At 62.5% G+C, this 19,283-nt stretch overlaps 1 protein-coding gene across 10 annotated transcripts in view; it reads left to right on the top strand.

Moving 5' to 3' along the window:
- Positions 1-19,283, top strand: part of AGAP3 (ArfGAP with GTPase domain, ankyrin repeat and PH domain 3) — a 56,674-nt gene that overhangs the window by 18,911 nt on the left and 18,480 nt on the right. For 2 of the 10 annotated variants that reach the window (XM_055334888.1, XM_055334886.1), the window contains exons 1-9: positions 7,957-8,572; positions 9,817-9,875; positions 10,104-10,191; positions 10,380-10,465; positions 10,610-10,751; positions 11,208-11,342; positions 11,472-11,599; positions 13,211-13,369; positions 16,864-16,956. In XM_055334888.1, coding sequence (XP_055190863.1) covers positions 8,002-8,572; positions 9,817-9,875; positions 10,104-10,191; positions 10,380-10,465; positions 10,610-10,751; positions 11,208-11,342; positions 11,472-11,599; positions 13,211-13,369; positions 16,864-16,956 — 1,461 coding nt within the window. In that variant the 5' untranslated portion in view covers positions 7,957-8,001. The other 8 variants (XM_055334889.1, XM_055334887.1, XM_055334891.1 and 5 more) reach the window with 7 other exon arrangements.

Genomic DNA, 19,283 nt, shown 5'->3' with positions numbered 1-19,283 from the left:
GGACCCTAAGATCATGACCTGAGCTGAAGGCAGACGCTTAACCAACTGAGCCACTCAGGGGCCCCTCTCCTGTCCTTTAAATTTGAAAAGCCTTGTGGCATATTCCTTCTGGCCTCCCCCTTTGACAGTGTATCCTCTCCTGGTTCATCCCCCCTCATGCAGACTTTTGTAGCTGAGGAGCTTTCCCAGGCTGCCAGGCCCTACACTGTGGGCTCAGCTTGGCTGTGGTAGGTGGGGGGCTTGGATAGCTGAGGTCTCAGGCTCCAGGGAACATTGTGGGCACTGAGGGGGTGTAAGGAGGGTACACGGAGTGGCCCTCTGTCCCTTCCATGTGCGGGCTGGCACAGTGTTTGGGCACTACCACCAGGTGTGGGCTGTGGAGACCCTGCAGGGAAGCTCAGAAAGCTCGTGCCCCCCCCCACCCCCCGGAAGGAAAGCACCTTCAGCTCAGGAGGGTGTTCCATGGACTCCTCTGCTCCCTGAACGGCCTCTTTGTGGCTCTGTCTACATGGCATGAAAGTGAGGCCTGCCGAGGGCTCATCAGCCCCAAATAGCCTCTTTTGTCTGTCAGCAGTAACCACTTGAGATGGCTTTCTCCTTTGGAAGTATCTACACTGTGTCTACCTACACAGACGTCCCTGGGAGGGGTGGCCACAGAACCTGGGTCAGCCTCTCTTACTGAGTCAGTAGGACTGGGCAGGGGTTTGTTTGGAAGGTAGGGAACAAGGAAGCTGGGAGGGGGTCTTTTTGGGAGGACGGCCCTGGCTGGGAAGGGCAGGGCTGGTCCTCACTGAGGTGCCTACCCAGAGGGGAAGACAGGCAGGGGCTCCCTGCAGGACGAGCTCTGGGGCCCAGGTCGGCCCTGTGTCCGTGGAGATCTCGCCAGGCCAGGGAGGCCCAAGGGCTCGGAGCCAGCCCGTGGGCCTGGGATTGAATGCCAGCTTCAGCCACTTATTAGCTAGTGACCTTAGTGACCTCAGGCTGTTTGGCATCAGTGCCTCGGATTTCGCATCTGTATGTTGGGGAAAATTACCTGCTTTTCTCAGGGAGTTATTGTCAGAGTTAAATGGGTCAGTGTGTGTCACGTGCTCAGTGTGGCTTATTGAGTTCTTATGATAATAAGAATAAGTGGCTCTTATTACCAGGTGACCAGCGGCGTCCCATGTGGCTGCTGCCTTGGGTGTATGGGGCACAAAAGGTGGCTTTGCTGTCCTCAGAGCTAGCCTGTATGTGCCCAGAGGCCCTGGTGAAATGAGAGCAGATTAGATACCAGCTTCTACAGCAAAGGCAAGAGGAACTGGGGATGCTGAGGGGGACCCTAAGATGTGAGAGCCCCCAGACTTCGTGATGGCAGTGGGCAGGAGCTGAGCATTCTGACCACAGCTGCTGAGCTGGCAGGGTGAGAGGGGGCGGCCTGGGGTCTGGGCCCTGCTGGAGAGGCCTTGGGGTTCTTAGGTGCTGAGTCCATGTGGAACCCTCAGCCCCAAGGCAGTGGGCAGGTATAGCTGTGGGAATGGGGTGGAGCCTTGGGCCTCAGGTCTGGCCCCACCCCCCGGGAAGGCACCTGCTCCACTTTCAAAACCCGTCAAGGGAATTCAGATGCTTTTAAACTTCTGTCCCTGGACTCTCAAACTACCCAGGTCTTTTTATTTTACCCCTTTCGTGTGCACTGCCCCCTTCCCTTGGGACCCTGCACTTCCACCTGTGTACATGGCCTCTCAGGTGGGGTGCCACCTGGTGGCACTTGGCTTTCTGTAGCTCCACCATCTTGGAGCAGAATTAGTTCAATTGTTATACTTTATGGAATCTTCCCTTTATTTTTCTTAAGGATTTATTTATGAATGGGGGAGGGGCAGAGGGAAAGAATCTTGAAGCAGACACCCCTCTGTGCACAGAGCCGGACGTGGAGGCTCACTGTAAGTCTCAATCCCATGACCCTGAACTCATGACCTGAGCTGAAACCAAGAGTCAGATGCTTAACTAGCTGAGCCACCCAGGTGCCCCTGGAATCAATCAATGTATCTATCTTTCCTTTCCTTTCCCTTTCCCTTTCCTTTCCTTTCGTCTTTCTAGAAGATTTTATTTATTCATGAGAGACACACAGAGGCAGAGACATAGGAAGCAGGAGAAGCAGGCTCCCTGTAGGGAGCCCAATGTGGGACTCGATCCCCGGGGATCGAGTCCCACAGATCACAACCTGAGCCGAAGGCAGATGCTCAACTGCTGAGCCACCCAGGTGTCCCTGGAATCTTTCTCTGATTAGGAATATCTTACTCTTGTGAAAATAAGGTGAGAGCAGACAAGTGGCAATACTGATAAGGAAGATCTCATAAATGGAAGGCCTTTGGGAGCCACGGGACTGGAAGAAACAAATTTTTAGCTTGTGGGACTTTGTGGGACTGTGGTTCAGTTTTGAAGGAAGAGAACACTTTTAAAGACATATGAAATGCGGGACACATGTCAAAATGGGGATGGAAAGGCAAGGAGTGGGCAGCCCCAGTGGCGCAGCGGTTTAGCGCCGCCTGCGGCCCAGGTCGTGATCCTGGAGACCTGGGATCGAGTCCCACATTGGGCTCCCTGCATGGTGCCTGCTTTTCCCTCTGCCTGTGTCTCTGCCTCTCTCTTTAGCTGTGTCTCTATGAATAAAAAAATAAAATAAAAAAAACCTTTTGAAAAAAAAAAAAAAAAGAAAGGCAAGGAGCCATTAGGGAGTGTGCCCTGTGCTCCATTCTGAGTCTGGAATCCCCAGCTGGAGCAAGGCAGTGTGGGAAGTGGCATGCTGCTGCTCTGCAGGGTCGCGGGGTGGAGTGTCTGGGACATGGTGCGCACACGATGACTGAAAAGCAGCAGATTCTTCTTGCCACAGCACAGTGTGTGCAGGGCCTGTGGTCCTGGCTGTTGGTCCGAGCAGGGAGCAGTGTCTGGCCGGGTCCATCTTCGGGTTTTGGGATGTGGCAAGGGAGAACTGGTCAGGAGGCTGGTCAGGTGGACTTACTTGCTTTCCTCCGTCTGCACACCCACCCCCACTTGCCCCTTTGGTCCTCCCCGCTTCTCCATGGGGAGCTCTCTGGGACCCTGACCTTGGGAGATGGGCTGCAGTTCTCCCACCCCCCCTTGCTCCTGCAGGTCTTGGACGCTTCCTGGGCTCCCGCAACACAGCCTCTCCAGGTCTGGAGGCCACAGGTTGGAACTGCAGGAGTGGGCGGGCCTCCCTCCTCGGGTCCCCTTGAGCACTCTACATTGTGCTCCCTCTCCGTCACCGTCTCTCTGTCCAGATTGCCCCTTTCTGTAAGGACAGCAGTCCTAGGGGAGGAGGGGCCCCCACCCTACCCTGGCGTGACCTCATCTCTGCCATTTGCATCTCTGCCATTTGCAGGCGCCCTACTTCCAAACAGGGTCACGCTCTAAAGTGCTGGGGGTCAGGACCTCAAAGTATGAATGGTGGGGGGCACAGTTCAGCCCAGAACAGCCTTCAGCAGATAAAGACATGATCCAGAAGGGCCCCGGGGATGTTAGAGGTCTGCCTCTGTGGACAGTGGCTTGGCTCCAGCTGATGTGTGACGCTGGCATGTCCCACTAAGTTTCTGACTTGAAGAAAGCTGGTTTCAGTAGTTTTCACATCCCGCAGGACTGTCTCCTCTCGCTCTCTCTCTCAGCCAGCAGCAATGGCTTCTTTTACTGATCCCCTGCTTGGCGCTGGGCACCGTGTTGGGGCCCCCGCAGTCCCAGCACTGGTCTTCATAGCAACTTCAGGAGGCAAGGTGGGGTTATTTCTGGTTTACAGGCTAAAATCTGGGAACCCGGTGAGGGCGGCTGTGGATGGACACGCAGCTGGTAGGGCCCAGAGGCTTAATTTGAACCCAACTCTTTCAACCCCAGAGCACCGCACGCCTCTCCACTGGGGGTCTTTGCAGATGATTTTGCCTGTGAGTCATCTCCTTAGCGGGCTGTCCCAGCCAGGGCTGCTGTCTTGTCAGTCGGCCTTCCTCCCCGCTGGGGGAACAGAAGCCTGGGTCTGCAGTTCATGCTCTGCAGGCACGTGTGCCACCGTGCATTCGTTCGCAACCGTGCATTCGTCCGCAGCACCGGCACCGTCTCCAGTATGCTGAGCTCTAGTGGGGGAGCAGTGAACACACTAGGAAAGCCCCTGGGAGTGAGGAATGTTCCGGGCACAGCTGCCGTGGGTCCGTGGGTCTGGGTGGAGAGAGGTCTGTGTCCTGTGGTAACAGTGAATTGTTGAGGAGGGGGCGAGCTGGGGCCCGGGGTGCTGGGGGGGACAGCCAAGAGTCTCCACCACCCCCTCCGCGGACTCCCTGTCCCCCACCGGAGGCCTGTGCACAGAGCTGGAGAGCGGGCCTGGGTGTGGCCCTGGCTGCCCGCCTTGCCTGCGCTGGGGCTCCCGCTGGGGCTCCCGGGCTAGGCCGCTGTCCTGCCACCTTGCTCCCCGCCAGCTCCCGCCTTCCTCCCCTCCTCGCGGCGCCCTGGCCGCAGGAAGATGTTTTGCTGCCACCTTGTGGGCAGGAACAGCCTGGCGGCCGGTGTGGCTCTGGGAGTCCCAGGAGCATCGAAGGAGCCACTAGGCGTGCCCTCTGGCTTCCGTCCTGGCTCTGGGCGGGGCGTGGGGCTCCAGCCGGCCGCGCCCCAGCACTTATCAGTGGGGCACCCCCAGCAAATATTTGAGCGGAGACCAGGTACGAGGTCATGTGGGATTCTGGGGCTGGAGGCCACCGTTTGCTCGCAAGCAGAGTTTGGTTCTGTGCTGGGCCTCCCACGCTGCACCTTCACGTGGTCTTTCCTGCACCCTGCCAGCTAGCCGGGGTTCGTGGGGTCCTCCCGGGGCCCCCAGGCCAGTCCAGGTGGTGGGGCCAGCCCACCCCACCATGGACCCCTTCTCCCTCTAGAGTCGGCTCTTTCCGATTTCCCAGCTCATTTTCTCTACTCTCTGCTTCCAGGGAAATGTGTATCCGTCCTCCCTACAGAGTGCACACCGAGATGCTGGGAAACTGCCTCCCCAAATCCCCCCCGAAATTGCCATGGAGTCTTCTCGCCCTTCAGCAACAGAGCTAGCATGGTGTTTCTTTTTCTTTTTTAATTAATTAATTTTTAAAGATTTTATTTTTTCACGAGACAGAAGTAGAGACATAGGCAGAGGGAGAAGCAGGCTACCTGTGGGGAGCCCGATCCCAAGACCCTGGGATCAGGACCTGAGCTGAAGGCAGATGTTCAACCACTGTGCCACCCAGGTGTCCCATAGCCTGGTGTTTCTGATGACCTTGGGGGACCGACATCTCAGCTGAGGGCTTAGCCTTATATGGAATTTCTGTACTGTTGATAGGATCCCAGCTTGAGAGCTTTTTAGGATGGTCCTAACTGCCTTCGGGCCTTGTTGAGTGGAGCTGTGACTGCCTCATCTCCTTGGAGCAGAATCTTGTCAGGCACAACACGGAGACTTCGTCTTGACCGGGGCTGATGCCATTGAGGGAAAGAAGGATGTGCCTGCCCTGTTCTTCCTGAGAGCCTCGACCAGCTGGACGGGCCCCAGGATATTTATGTGTTGGCAGGTGTCCTCCTCTGTCTGGCTTCTCTGGGTCAGGACGGGCTTCTGGGAAGGAGGGAGAGGCAGGAGGCAGCCAGGGGAGGAAGAGGACACCGTTGCAGGTTTGGGAGCTGACCCTGGCTGAGCATTTTGCCTGGGAGGAGATTCTCTAGGTGCAGGGGGAGCCACCAGGAGCCTCCGCATTCTCTCAGAACATAAGATGTTCTTATGTCTGGGACAAGGCACTGCTGCCTGCCTTCCTGCAGCACGTATGTGTGTATCTGGGGCCTTTGCCCCCCGAGTGCTGTCCTGCTCCTTTCCCACTGAGATAGCAGAGTTCTAATGCAGCCTGTCCCTCCCCAGTGTCAGGACAGAACTACTGTCCTGTGCTTGCAGGTTCCTTGGCTTGGGGGGTAGGTCTGTAATGAGCAGCCTCATTAGCTTGGGGAGGGGTCACTCCTACGTGTATGGCAGACAGATACGTAGATAGGGAAATGGGAGTGTGGGACACTTAAATGTAGAGGAGTCAGGATCCCAGGGTTGTGTCCTCCCCATGTCTGAAGGATCCTGGGAAAGGTCCTTTTGTGGAACCATCTATTATGTGGGGAATATGCATCCTGGAGGGGAAGAAGCCATCCTATCACTGCTAATGAGTAGTCCCATGAAACCCTGAAACCACCCCCGGGGCTTTCCAGGCCTGGGAGATCCAGCCCAGGACTTGAGAGTGTCCAGTGCTGGGCTCTTCTCAGGAGCACCTAGGATGCCTTCTCAGGCATTCCCCCACCCCAGCCCCCTCAGGAATGTGCTACTTTTATCTTGTACTTTGCTTCTAAGCAGAACCTGGAATTTTGACACCAGAGGGACATGGGGAGTTGGAATGGACTGGGGGTGGAGGAAGTTTGGGAGTATTATTTCTTTAAAACACATGCAGCACCCCCTGTCCGCCCCATCCTTGCCACTACCCAAACTGGTTTCTCAATCTGCTTGTGGTCTTACGGATTATGGCAAACTAGCTCATCTCTTCCTCTGGGAAGAGGACTGATGTTTAAAATGCAGTAGAAAGCACAGCAGGGCAGCTACTGCCTCCTGCCCCCATCCTGGGGTGAGCCCTGCACTTCAGGAGACTTCACAAGTCCCTAGTGTGGCCCACACTCATGTACAGGCATCCGTGCTTGGGGAGAGTGAGCATCAGGCTCCAGCCAGCACTGAGCGCACAACCCTTCACCTCGGCCAGCCACCCTCTGGACAGCCTCTGAACAGGAGATGAGACCCAGGGACTCAGAAGCGAGTCACTCATCCAGAACCATGTGGCCCAGGACTGAAGATTACCTTTTGACTCTCTGCTGCCCTTAGGCAGGACACTTAACTGAATCCAGACAATTTTATAATCTCCAAAGGAGATGATCACCTCGGCCATTAACGGAAGAGCTGCCTGTAGTATCCAGCAACCTGATCCTAGAGTTTGCCAACCTCAGAGTGTCTCAGCCGAGAACTAAGGATGACCTCGCTCCGGGTCCCCATTTCACAGACAAGGAGCCTGAAAGCCAGAGAAGGTGCATGACTTGCCCCCTGACTCCTAACTGAAGCTCTTTGTGATGCTGGCCCAGCGTGTGGTGTGCTGAGGACTGTTATTTATTTGGCCTGCTGGTACTGCTGGTAATGACAGCTCCTCACCTACTTGCCCCATGCGAGGAGGAGCCCTGGGCTGGAATTTCCTGTTTTCTGAGGGCTCCGGGGGCTGCCCCAGCAGGCTGACTCCCAGGCCGCCGCCGCCGCCGCCGCCGCCGCCGTTCCGGGGTGTTCCAGGCCAGGCTTGCCGCCTCTCCTTGCTGGGCCGGCTCCCGGCCTCTCCAGGTCTGGGCTTGCCGGCTGCTGCGAGGTGGAAGAGGTGGAAGCGTTGAGGGACTCCGTGGGCCCGGCCGACACCAGGTGCCCAGAGGCCGGAGGTCCGTGCGCCCCGGCCAGGGCCCCGGCCCTGGGCCCAGCCGCGCGCCCCTCGCCATGGGCCTGGCCCTCGCCCGCGGGCCCTGAGCATGGAGCGGGGCTGGCCGCCGGGGGACAGCTGCAGCCGGGAGCGGCCCGCCGCCTGCCGCCGCGCCCTCAGCGCCTGCGACTCGCTGGACCTGCGCGGCGCCCCGGCCGCCCGCGCCGCCGCCGCCCTGCAGGCCGCCCTGAGCGCAGCGCGCGAACTGCCGGCGCGGCCTCGGAGCGTCTGCGCGGGCGGCCCGGGGCCCCCGCCCTCCGGCGCCCGCAGCCTGCTGCTCGGCCTCCTGCGCCCGCGCCTCGGCCGCCGCGGCCTCGCCGACGGCCCCCCGCCGGCCGCCGGGCCCGCGCCCTCGGGGCTCCCCGGCTCGGCCGCGCCCAGCCCCGCGCCCAGCCCCGCGCCCAGCCCCGCGCCCAGCCCCGCGCCGGCCCGGCGCAGCCGCTCCCGGGGGGCCCAGGCGCCGCGCCCGCGGCCCACCAGCATGACGTTCCTGGAGGTGAACCGCCTGGAGCTGGCGGCGGCCGAGGGCGCGGGCGCGGGCGCGGGGCTGGGCCGGGCGGGGAGCGCGGGCTTCCTGCGGGGCGCCTCGCTGTGGAGCAGCCAGCGCTGGCAGGTGCTGCGCGGCGGCGGCGGCGGCGGAGGCGGCGGCGGCGGAGGCGGCGGCGGAGGAGGCGGCGGCGCGCGCGGCACCCCCGGCCCCCGGCGCGGCCTGTCCGCGCTGAGGAAGAGCTTCAGCTTCCGCCTGCGCCGCGGCCAGGAGGTCCGGCGCGCCGAGTCCGGGCTGCTGCCCCGGGCGCGCACCCGCAGCGACGGCGACGCCAGCTCCCTGGGCGCCTTCCCCAGCCGCCGCGACCTGCTGCTGGGCGCCGAGGCCCCGCGCGCCGCGCCCGAGCCCGGCCGGCCCCGCACCGCCGCCGGCCTCTGGAGACTGCTCACCAGCCGCTTCCGCCGGAGGGAGCCCGCGCCCGCGCCCGCGCCCGCGCCCGCGCCCGCACAGCCGCTGTGGAGCCGCCGGGCCGCCGCGGCCCCCGGGCTCCTGGGCGCGCCGGGCGGTAAGGGAGAGCCCGGCCCGGGGTGCTCTGTGGTGGGAGCCCCTTGTTGAGAGCGGGTGTGGAAACAGACCGGCCCTGCGTGGGAGAGGTGGGTGTGCTGGGGCACCAAGTGAGACCGGCCGCGGGCCGCCCTGGCTTGCCGTCGGGCCCCAGGAGGTGGCTGTGGCGGAGGCGGACTTGCAGGTCCCTCCGGTCTGGGCCGCCCGCCACCCCGCGCTGCCGCTGGCCCTTGGCAGGATGGAAGCTGAGACCAGGAGGGAAGGGCCCCTTCCTCACTTCTGGCCGCGCAGCATTGAGGCCCCGGGGAGGGAGGAGGCCCGGAGGGGCCGAGAGCGCTGGCGTTTCTAGCTTCCAGGTGGGGCTCGAGCCCTCACCTGTAGCTGCCTCTGCAGAGGGACTGCTTGTGGACCCGATCGGATCCATCCATGGTGGTAGCTACTCTTTGAGCCTGCCTGGGGAGGGGAAGCAAGCAGAGGCTGGTCCAGGCCAGGACCCCCTGGGGCGGGCTGGACGATGCCCATTACAATGCAAAGAATAAAGAAAGTGGGTCTGGCCATAGGGGTGGAGGCGGCTCCGGAGGCTTCCCTTCCCCAGGGCCCTGCCAGCAGCCCAGGACACGGCCCTCCAGCTCTCTCCAGGGAAAGAAAGAGTGGTGGCCTCCCATCAAGGAGGAGCTTGGGGAGGAGGGCCAGTTGGGCAGGATAGATAGCTCCCTATTCAAGCTGCACCTCTCAGAACAAGGGCAGGTGAGGGCTCCTCCCTCTTCACCCCGCCTAGGAATGTGGTGGGTGGCCCCACCCTGTGAGAGCGAGCTGTTCCTACTCGCTGTAGGAGGCTGTTCCCCTTGCCTAGCTGCCAGGTGCCCAGCCCCGCTCCGGTGAGCTGAGAGCTACAGGAGAGGCCTCTCACCTGGGCCTGGGGTCTGGCCCTGGTGGGAACTACTTAGCTCACTGGAGCAGTAAGAGGAGGAGGGTCACAGGGCCAGCCCGGGAGAACTGGGCCCACGGCTCTCAGAGTCCTCTCCCTGAGGACTATCATCGTTCCAGTTGTCTCAGGAAGAATTTTCCTGCAGCTCTCTAGGGAGTTAGGTGTGAGGGTTGGGGTCCCATCGGGACTGCGCTGTTTTCTGGCCTTGGCTGAGGAAGGGGCAGCATAGGAGACAGCTGGTGGCGGACAGCACAGGTGTGTGTACACGTGTGTGCAAGTGCCACCTCGATCCTGATGGGTGGCCTTCTCTCCTGCAGACTCCTTTGTGAACAGCCAGGAGTGGACGCTGAGCCGCTCGGTTCCAGAGCTTAAAGTGGTGAGTGTGACCTGGGGGAGCCCCAGGCAGTCCTGGGGCTGGGCGGGTGTGGGCCAGAGCCGCAGGCCCAGGCCTCGTTTCCCCCTGCCTCTCTGGTCTTGGCCTCTCTCCGAGGCCCCTCGCTTCTGTTCAGCCTTCCTGTCTGGTCCTTAGCTCTGGCCCTCCTTCCTGTCACCTTTCTCTTTCCTCTTGCGCCTGACCACTACTCTCACCCCTCCTCTCCCACAGGGCATTGTGGGCAACCTGTCTAGCGGGAAGTCGGCTCTGGTGCACCGCTATCTGACAGGGACCTATGTCCAGGAGGAGTCCCCCGAAGGTGAGCACCATGGGCTCACTGGCCACTCTGCCCCCCCTTGATCCCCGTGCTGTGGTCTGTGAAGGGGAGCTGGAGCCCCCTGTCCTCCCAAGTCCTTCTGTCTCTGTTGGTAGCCATGCATTCCAGAACTGCCCGGCCTCGTCTGTGGTCTGTCCCAGCTTGGGGCCTGATTGTGCGCTCTGTCCTAGGGGGTCGGTTTAAGAAGGAGATTGTGGTGGATGGCCAGAGTTACCTGCTGCTGATCCGAGATGAAGGAGGCCCCCCTGAGCTCCAGGTGATGCTCCTGCCCCCGTCCCGGCCCCTGGCACCCCCTTTCCCCAAGGATCTGGCTGATGCCTGGCAAAGTTGTGTGTGCGCGGAGGGGTGTGGAGCTTGCCTGCGAACGAGTGAGGGTGTTAACCCTGCCCGGTCCCCGTAGTTTGCCGCCTGGGTGGACGCGGTGGTGTTCGTGTTCAGCCTGGAGGATGAAATCAGCTTCCAGACGGTATACAACTACTTCCTGCGGCTCTGCAGCTTCCGGAACGCCAGCGAGGTGCCCATGGTGTTGGTGGGCACGCAGGGTGAGCGGGGTGCAGGGGGACCGATGCGGGGGTGGGGGATGTGGGGGGGGAGGGGTGCAGGGAGACAGCCCCGTGCTCTCCCTTCTCCTGCTCTCCCTTCTTGGGGCTGAGGAGCCCCAGTGGGGGGCACCACCTCCTTGCTGCGTCCGTCTGTTGGTCTGTCCATCTGTCGGTTTGTCCGCCCTGGATCCCCCCCCCCCCCGTTAAAGCCTCCCTCCTGTCAGTAATGACCACATCCACGTCTTCTGTGGTGAATAAACGGCGGGTGGGGGGGTAGGGGCGGGCTCACTGCTGCTCTGAGCTGGAGCGAGGCCTGGACCTTGGTGGCTCGAGCTCTGCGTCGCCCACGCACCTGCAGACCCAGTGCTTCCTTCTGCCCTGGTCCGTGGTTGGAGGTCAGCGGCGGCACCACTTCCCCGCAGGCTGAATAAACTCCCGCCCTCCCGCCTCCCATAGACGCCATCAGTGCTGCGAACCCCCGAGTGATCGATGACAGCAGAGCCCGCAAGCTCTCCACGGACTTGAAGCGCTGCACCTACTACGAGACGTGCGCGACCTACGGGCTCAACGTGGAGCGTGTCTTCCAGGACGGTAACTCGGGCGTGGGGCGGGCAGGCCCCCCACGGCGGGGTCCAGAGGCTCTGTAGCCCATGGGCCGTGCACCCCGGAGGGCGGCTCTCTTCTCCCCAGGGGGCTAACTGACTCTGCTGTCCCCTGCAGTGGCCCAGAAGGTAGTGGCTCTGCGGAAGAAACAGCAGCTGGCCATCGGGCCCTGCAAGTCACTGCCCAACTCCCCCAGCCACTCGGCCGTGTCCGCCGCCTCCATCCCGGCCGTGCACATCAACCAGGTGCGGCCAGCCTCCCCGCCTCCCACTCGTGTCCTGTCTGTCTGCCTGCCTGCCTGTGTGTCCCCACCCTGTCCGCTCTCCCGCCTTGTGACTGGTTTGAAAGTGCTGGCTTGAGTTCCCTGTTGCCTGCACGACTGGCCTGGCCTCATCTGTGCCCATCGTGACCACCTCCCTGCCAGTCCCCGTCCCTGCGGCCACTCCTTCTGCCCTGCAGCTACTGCAGCTGAGGCAGCCCAAAGGCTTGCTGGGTCTGTGTTCTCGGAACTTGGAGCTCCCCTGGGGACTGTCCCCGTGGAACCACACTCGGGAGGCACTGAAGGGTTCTCTCAGGCCTGCTCGCTTCTCACCTGCAGGCCCCACGGGGGGGGGCGGGGCAGTGGCCTTCATGCCGTGTGGGGTCTCAGGGGTGTCCTGAGCCAGGTCCTGCTGGGGTTCATCCTGTAGTAATCACTGGGATGGCTGCCCATTTCCCATTTACTGCTGATTGGTTTTTGGTCCTTGGCATTTGGGCCAGTACTTTCTGTGGGACTCTTTCCCCAGTCCGTGCCCTGCTCTGCAGAAAGCCCTGGGTTGTCGCAGATGCACTGCCCTGAGTGGTCGAGCCGAGCCTCCGCTCCGGCCAAGGGCTCTTGTCTTGAAGTCCCGCCCTATCCTGCCAGCTTTCTGGCGACAGCCCGGTTGCTTTTTCCAGAGGCCCCTTCTTTAGTGCTTTAGAGACAGCTGGGGGGGGGGGTTCCCGGGGAGCAGCCTCACAGGGGAAAGAGGAAGAACCCTAGGTCTGTCTTGTTAGCTCAGAGCCATCGCACCGCAGCCCGCAGATTGCGGGGCACAGACTTCCTGGCTCTGTGTGCAGGCCCTGTGCCAGATGGCTCTGACTGTCAAGGGGGCAGTGGTTTGGGCATTTTGCTCTTCTTGTGCAGGTGAGGATTTGACGGGGCTCTCAGGGCAGGACGTGTTCTCTGCTTAGTGAGCACCTTCCAGGCAGTGAGGGGCAGGCTTGTTGTGTGTGCTGTATGTGTTTCCCTGAGTCCTGAAGCAGCCGCTGCCCTTTGCTTCCTCCATCCGTGATCCCTTCCGTCTCTCTTCCCGTCTTTCTTCCTTTCCAACCTCTGCCCCTTGCCTGCGGCTTCCTGCCATAGCAGTCTTCACTCTGTTCTGCTCTCTGTCTTGGCCCTCCTGGAACCCCGCCCCCATCACACACACCATCCAGAGGACGACCTCAGCCTCCCCTGTGCCCTGTGCCCCACCCAGGCCTCCTGCATCTTCAGCCTAGGTCACTGACCCGGGGGTTCATCCACAGTGACCCGCCACCTCGTGCCAGACCCACCTGTGAGGCAGGGCTCCACAGTTTCTTCAATGTCAGCCCCTGTCCCTTCCTCTGACCCACTAGCGGTGCCTCCGATCAGCTCACTGGCGGGCACAGAACACCCCTACTAGGGCCCAAGTGGGGCTGCCCAGCACGGCGCTGGCTAGATCCTGCTGGCCTCCAGGCCGTGCTGCCTTCCCTCCTCTACTGCCCCGTGAGCCCCAGGCCAAGTCCCCGGCCCCCGCCTGCCGCCTGCCCCTGCGCCCCGCTCCAGAGCAGCCCTCAGCAGCCCTCTCTGTCCTTAGGCCACGAATGGCGGCAGCAGCGCCTTCAGCGACTACTCCTCCTCAGTCCCCTCCACCCCCAGCGTCAGCCAGCGGGAGCTGCGCATCGAGACCGTGGCGGCCTCCTCCACCCCCACACCTGTCCGCAAGCAGTCCAAGCGGCGCTCCAACATCTTCACGGTATGTGCCCTGCGCCCTGCCCTCCCACCTGCCCGGCTGCCCGTACTGGCCAGGCAGGGCCCGGCCCCCAGCCCCGCAGCCAGGAGGGAGCAGGCGAGAGCCACAGACACTGGGCCACGGGCAGCCCGAGTCAGGAAGATGCCGCCCGCACAGACACACACAGCTTCTGCAGGCTCCTCACCGGTGCCCTCACGCACACCCAGACTCTTCTAGACGGTTCCTCTGAGTGCACAGGGGGCCGCCCTCAGCATATGCACATAGACCCTCCCGCCTCTGCTGCGTACATGCGTACATTCCCTCGTCTCCCTGACCTGTAGGGCTGGCCTCTTGGGCGCCTTGAAGGATTTTTGGCCACATCTGCTCTAACTCCCCTGAAGCCCTCGCATCCACGGTTGTGGAGCAAGGCCCCCAAGGCTACAGGAAGGGTTCTCTGGTAGAGCTAGGACTGGGGTTCGGCTTCCTTGTCTGCATCCCACTCTTTTTCCATGGCCTGACACTTCCCACCCACGGCTCACCGGGTCCCCCAGGGGCTTAGACATCTTTCCCTGGGTCTCGTCCCCTGCTCCTAGTCTATGCCTCGGGCCCCGGACAGGCTGGTCCTCTGCCCTGCTCACAGACCTCACTCAGGGACCCTACGTGCCTTCTGCTGCTGGGGGCCTGGCCCCGCGGCTCTTAGGTGCCCCCCCCTTCCCGTCTGCTGCCTGTCCATACCCCACATCCGAGGCACAGGGACCTCCCCACACTCTCACCTTCCATCTGGGACTCGGCTGGGCTGTCCTGGGAGTCTTGGGTCAGATGCAGGTGGGCGAGCCGCCCGTGTGGATTCTCAGGAGATCACTCGGTACTTGTGCATCAGTCCGCGCGCCTCTTTCTGAGCATCAGGGCTCGGCTCTCGGCCCGGTCCTGTGTCCAGCTGGCCCAGCAGGCCCTGCCTGGCTCTCAGGAGCCTCGCCCAGACAGAGCCAGCGCCCCTAGGCCTTGTTCATTCATTCTCGCCTCTGCCTGCCCAGCACACTGCTGCCCGGCCCACCCACTTCCGTCCACCCCGTGCCTGCCACGCACCCCCTACTCATTCGTGCTGACCCCCCCCCCCCCCCGCTGCTGACAGCTGCTGCCGTGCATTGCACTCCCCCAGCCCTGACCCTGCCTAGCCCTGATGCCTCTTGTTTCTGTTTGTGCTCACCGAGACACACTCAGCCCCGGGCTGCCTGCCTGTGCCCATGCCCGCTGAGGCGGCGGCTGCAGAGCCCCTGGGTGCCTGTGTTTGCAGTGACCGCCGTCCGCGTCCCGGCACCTGCTCTCCGACCCCCCGCTCTGGTCACCCACTCCCTCAGCACCATTCTGAACCTCCCACATCTTCTGCTGCTAGGCCTGCTGCCCTCTGTCCGCCATCCATGCCCGGCTCCCGGCCTCCTCGCCGCAGCCGTTCGTGCTCCCTGCCCTGTGCTCCTGCTGCCTGCTCCGCTGTGCTGCCTCCACCTGTCATCCTTGTCGTGCGCACGGCACAGCCTCCCCCTCCTTCCCCGGGCCCTTCCTCTCTCTCCATCCTCACTGTGGCCCCCTTATTTTTTCTTTTCGTTGTTTCCATGGTGACCTCACTTGCGCCATTGTCCACGAGGAGGCCTCGAGACACGCCCGTCTCTAGGAGTGCATCTCGGGACCTCCCCCTCTCATCACCGCTGTCCAGGCCACCTCCTTGCCCTCATCCCTCTCCCTGGCAGAGCCACGCCTGCATGGGGCTGGTGTCCTTGTGACCCACCCTCTGGATGTGGCCACCGATGTCCCCAGTCTCCTCCGTGACTTCATGTGCTCATTTTGTTGCCAGTCTTGCCCTGGTTCCCATTCTGGGGGACTGCCCCTCTGGGCTCCCAGGGATCCTCTGGTGGTTGCGGGGGGGGGGGTGTCTCTTGGCTCAGCAGCCTGGCCGGGGCAGGCTGTACCCCACTCCCCCCAACCAGCTTTTTGGTCCGGGGACCTGGTGGCAGCAGTCCCATCCACCTTCCTCCTCCCTGGGCTGAAGGGGCAGAGGCTGTGGCACCCGGGAGAGGCCTCGGGCAGGTGCCGATGGTGGAGCTGTGGGCAGTGGCCTGTGACCTGGTTCTTCCTCCTCCCCTGCCTGTGCGCCCCCACCTGCACTTGTAGTCCTGTGTCCTTGGCTCCTGGCAGCCTGGGAGAACAGGAAGGGATGGGGGCCCCGGCCGCCCAGTGGCGAACATTCCCCGATGAGCTGGACTGCCCAGCGGCCTCTGCCGCCACCGCCTCCTCCTCGTCCTCCTCCTCTTCATCCCGCTGCTGCCTCTCCCCAGGCACCTGGGTCTCTGCCCTCACCAGTGCTGACCAACTCGTGCGGGGCTTAAGTATAACTTGCCAAAATCTTTATTCTTTCGATATTTGCAGATATGTGCCACTGTTTCCAACTTTTCATCAACAAAAAGGCCTTTCCAACTCCTTCCAAATTAGAAGACCAGGTGGTGACACACAGCACCTCTGGACATTCTCCCCTGTGCGGGGCCGGAGGCGGGCCGGGCCCTGGGACTGCTCTCAGATGAGAAGCGGCCGCCGTGCTCCCCACTCCAGAGACCCACAGGAACCTTTGTAACTAACCCCCACCCCCAGGGAAGGCTAGGAACGCTGGAGCCCGCGGCTGGGGGCTGCCCCGGGGACCAGGCCCGGCTGGACGCACTGCGCCAGGCTCGCTGCATGGAGAAGAAGGGAGCTCGGCCCCACGCCCGGCGCCAGGCCAGCGCAACGAGGCCCAGAGGGGCGGGGGCGTCCGAGCGCCCGCCCTGGCCCAGCTGCTCCTGGGGGGAGCTTTCCTGCCCCTCCCCTCCTCTGCTCCTTCCTGCATGGACTTCTGCTGTTCCTGCTCCGCCCGGATGCCACAGCCACCGCCGCGCGCTTGCCTTTCCCCTTCTTGGCCTCCCCATTTCCTAGGATCCGCGCTGGGGCGGGCTCTGCCCCAGGAGCCTGGCAGGGGCGCAGGGCCTCTTCTGGCCTCTCTCCTCTCTCTCTCCATCCACTGTGCCCCTCGGGCCTCGCCGACCGTGCTCGGTGCAACGTGCCGTGTGGTGTCTGTACGGCAGACGGGCCGCTGCCCGCTTACTTCTGGACTTCGCTCTCCCCGGTTATCATGCCCTGTGCTCCCCGCCATCCCTCGGCCCCACCGTCCACCTCTCCTCGCCCCTTCCCTTCTCTTATGCCCCAGCCCCCTGGGCTGTGCGCTCCTCGCGCCCTTGGGATTCCGTGTCCTTGCTCTTTTGTAAGGGGCGGGCCTGGCTCAGTGCCCCGTGCTGCTCTGTATGGTGCCGTGTGTAAGAATAAACCCGTTGGAATACTCGTGGTCTCAGTTCTTCCCGGTCCCGCCGCCCCGGCCCTGCCCCAGCGCTAGGGTCTGCTCAGGAGGAGGGAGGAGGGGAGGGCAGGGGAGTCCAGGTGGGCAACCGTCCCCCTTGGGCCCTGGGCCCTTTTAACACGCCTCTTCTTTTCTCTTGCAGTCTCGAAAGGGTGCCGACCTGGACAGAGACAAGAAAGCCGCTGACTGCAAGGTGGACAGTATCGGGAGCGGTCGGGCCATCCCCATCAAACAGGTCAGTGCCCCTATTCCCCTGTGGCCAGAGGAGTGGGAATGAGGGCTGAGGCCCAGGCCGCACCTCTGGGGGGTGGCCTGAGAGGCCAGCCCCCCCCCCCCCCATCCCCGTCCCACGCCCCGCCATTGCCGGGCATTTTAACTGCAGAGAGGTCTTCCTGCTGAAGACAGTAGCCCCTTGCTGGAGCAGCCCCTCCGTGGCTGTGCTGGGGCCTCCTCGCTGCCACCAGGGGGCAGCAGAGAGCCACCTGCCATCCTCAGCCTCCCGTGGAGCCCCAGGAGTTGGGTGGCCCTGCCCACTTGGGCCGGTCCCAGAAAAGGAACTCACAGAGAGTGCCCAGAGGGGATGGTCAGGGCTGCTCCTGCCAGGGTCACTGGTGCAGTCTTCTCCACAGGAGCCTCTGTTCCCTGGGAAAGAACAGCTGAGTGGAGCTGTCCCCTCCTGGGCACCTCCTCTCCGGGTCATTGCCTGGCAGGGCTGGGCCTCCAGAAGCCTGGATCTTCTCAGACCCCCGAGTGGGTCCCGGTGCCTGAAAAAGACCTCGGGCGCTGCGGGGCGTCCTTGTGCGGAGGTGGTGGTGTGCTGGGCAGGGTTGTAGAGCTGCCAAGCTGGGGGGGACTGGGGGGGACAGAGCCAGGAGGTGTCTCTGGAGCCCAGGCAAACACCTGCTGGCTGCCGTGCTCATAAGGATGGGGCGGTGGCTTGGCGGTCAGGACTGGGCTTGGCTCAGACCTTCTTGGGAGCCGGTGTTTAGACATGCCATGTCTGTAGGATCTGTGTTGTCTGTCAGGTTTTGATTGAAGAGGAGACTGGGTGGCTGGGCCGCCGGAGCTTGACCAGGCCGGAGCCCTGTGGTGAAGGTTTGGCCTTCCAGGCTGGGTCTTCTGGGGCCTGTGGGCAGGTTGGGAGAATAACTACGTCAGAGTGGGATTCTGACCCCATGGCGAAGGTCCACTCAGAATGGAGAGCCCCGAAAGGGTGTCGGGGCCCAGAGTGCGGGTGGGGGCCCTGTATGTTGCTCTGTGGCCTGTGTCTGCTTCTGCCCTCCCCTGGAATGTCATTACAGGATGCCTGGCAGAGACAGCTCTAGCCGGATCTCCTCCGGGGAAGCCAGGGGAAGCAGCTGGGATGGAAGTGGCAGTGGTGTCTCCTTGCCTGTCTGTGATGTGGGTCTGGGTGCAGAATCCAACCCCACAAACCTGTTGATGGTGAAATTGCATTCTCTGGGACTGTGCAAACCAGGGGCTCCTTGGGGGCCTCTCACCAGGCCACATGCATGTGTCTCACAGAGGCCTGTCACTCTGCTTTGGGGGCAGGTGCTTTCTGAGCCTGATGCAACCACATAAACATTTAAGAAATAAAAGAACCCTTGCTCCAGGCCCCTTACTTTGAGATTAGCGTAGCCCTAAATGCCTCCTTCCTGTTCAGGGTGCAGGCTGGTGTGTCTGGTTCCCCGAATCCCCTACGTGGAAGGGAGGGAGAGCTGTAGGATGGGCTGTGAACTTGCATCTGGGGCTCCAGTCCAGCCAGGGGTCAGCTAGGTCGCATGTCTGGTATAGGCCTCCAAACCTCAGGGACCCTCTGTCGGAGCAGAGCCTGCCAGGCAGTAACCTGGGCGAGCTCTAGTGCTACCACAGGATCACGCAGGGCAATCAGGGTGTGCGTGCGTGGAGGTGGGGGCTAGCCACGCTCTGCTTTCCGGGGCCCTGTGGTGCCTCCCCCAGCCTCCAGCTGCCCGGGGCCAGTGTGGCCCCCTTCCCGCTCTCATGTCCCAGGCTCCCCATCCCATTCCTTCCCCCTCCCCCCCACTCCTGCTGGGAGTGGAGATTGCATTTCAGTTGCCATTTGCATTCCCAATCAATCCGGACTCCGCAATTAAGCCGGCTGGCGGAGCTGGGAGGGAGGCGGCGGCGGAACGGGTCCTCTGGGGGCTGTCGCCTCCGCACCGCTCCCATTCCGCCCCAGATTGCTTCCTGCTCCGCCGTGCGCAGCCGGCCGGCCAGGGAGGGGAGCAGGAACCCCTGTAGATCGTCTCCCTCCTTGGAAGGCAAGGATGTGAGAATGAACGGGAGGTGCCCACCTCCCAGGTAGGCAGGCCTCTAGCCTGCCCGGCCTTTAACACTCCTTCTGCTTTAACACTCCTTCTGTGTTGGGCGGGGGCTGGCAGGTGAGAGGCAGGTGAGGCAGGCTGGGGGGCGCGAGTGGGCAGCAGGTCGAGTCCCTGGCCAGCTGGCCAGCTTTGCTCGCTTCGCTGGCTTCGTCCTTCCATGCCTGCAGTCCTCCCACACCCTTGCTGACTGTGCTCACTCAGCTCCCTGCTTCCTCGG

The sequence above is a fragment of the Nyctereutes procyonoides genome, unplaced genomic scaffold, assembly GCF_905146905.1.
Source record: "Nyctereutes procyonoides isolate TBG_1078 unplaced genomic scaffold, NYPRO_anot_genome, whole genome shotgun sequence".
In the NCBI taxonomy this organism is placed as follows: domain Eukaryota; kingdom Metazoa; phylum Chordata; class Mammalia; order Carnivora; family Canidae; genus Nyctereutes; species Nyctereutes procyonoides.
Note: the sequence above shows the minus strand (reverse complement) of the source record. Positions and strands in the feature narration are given on the sequence as shown.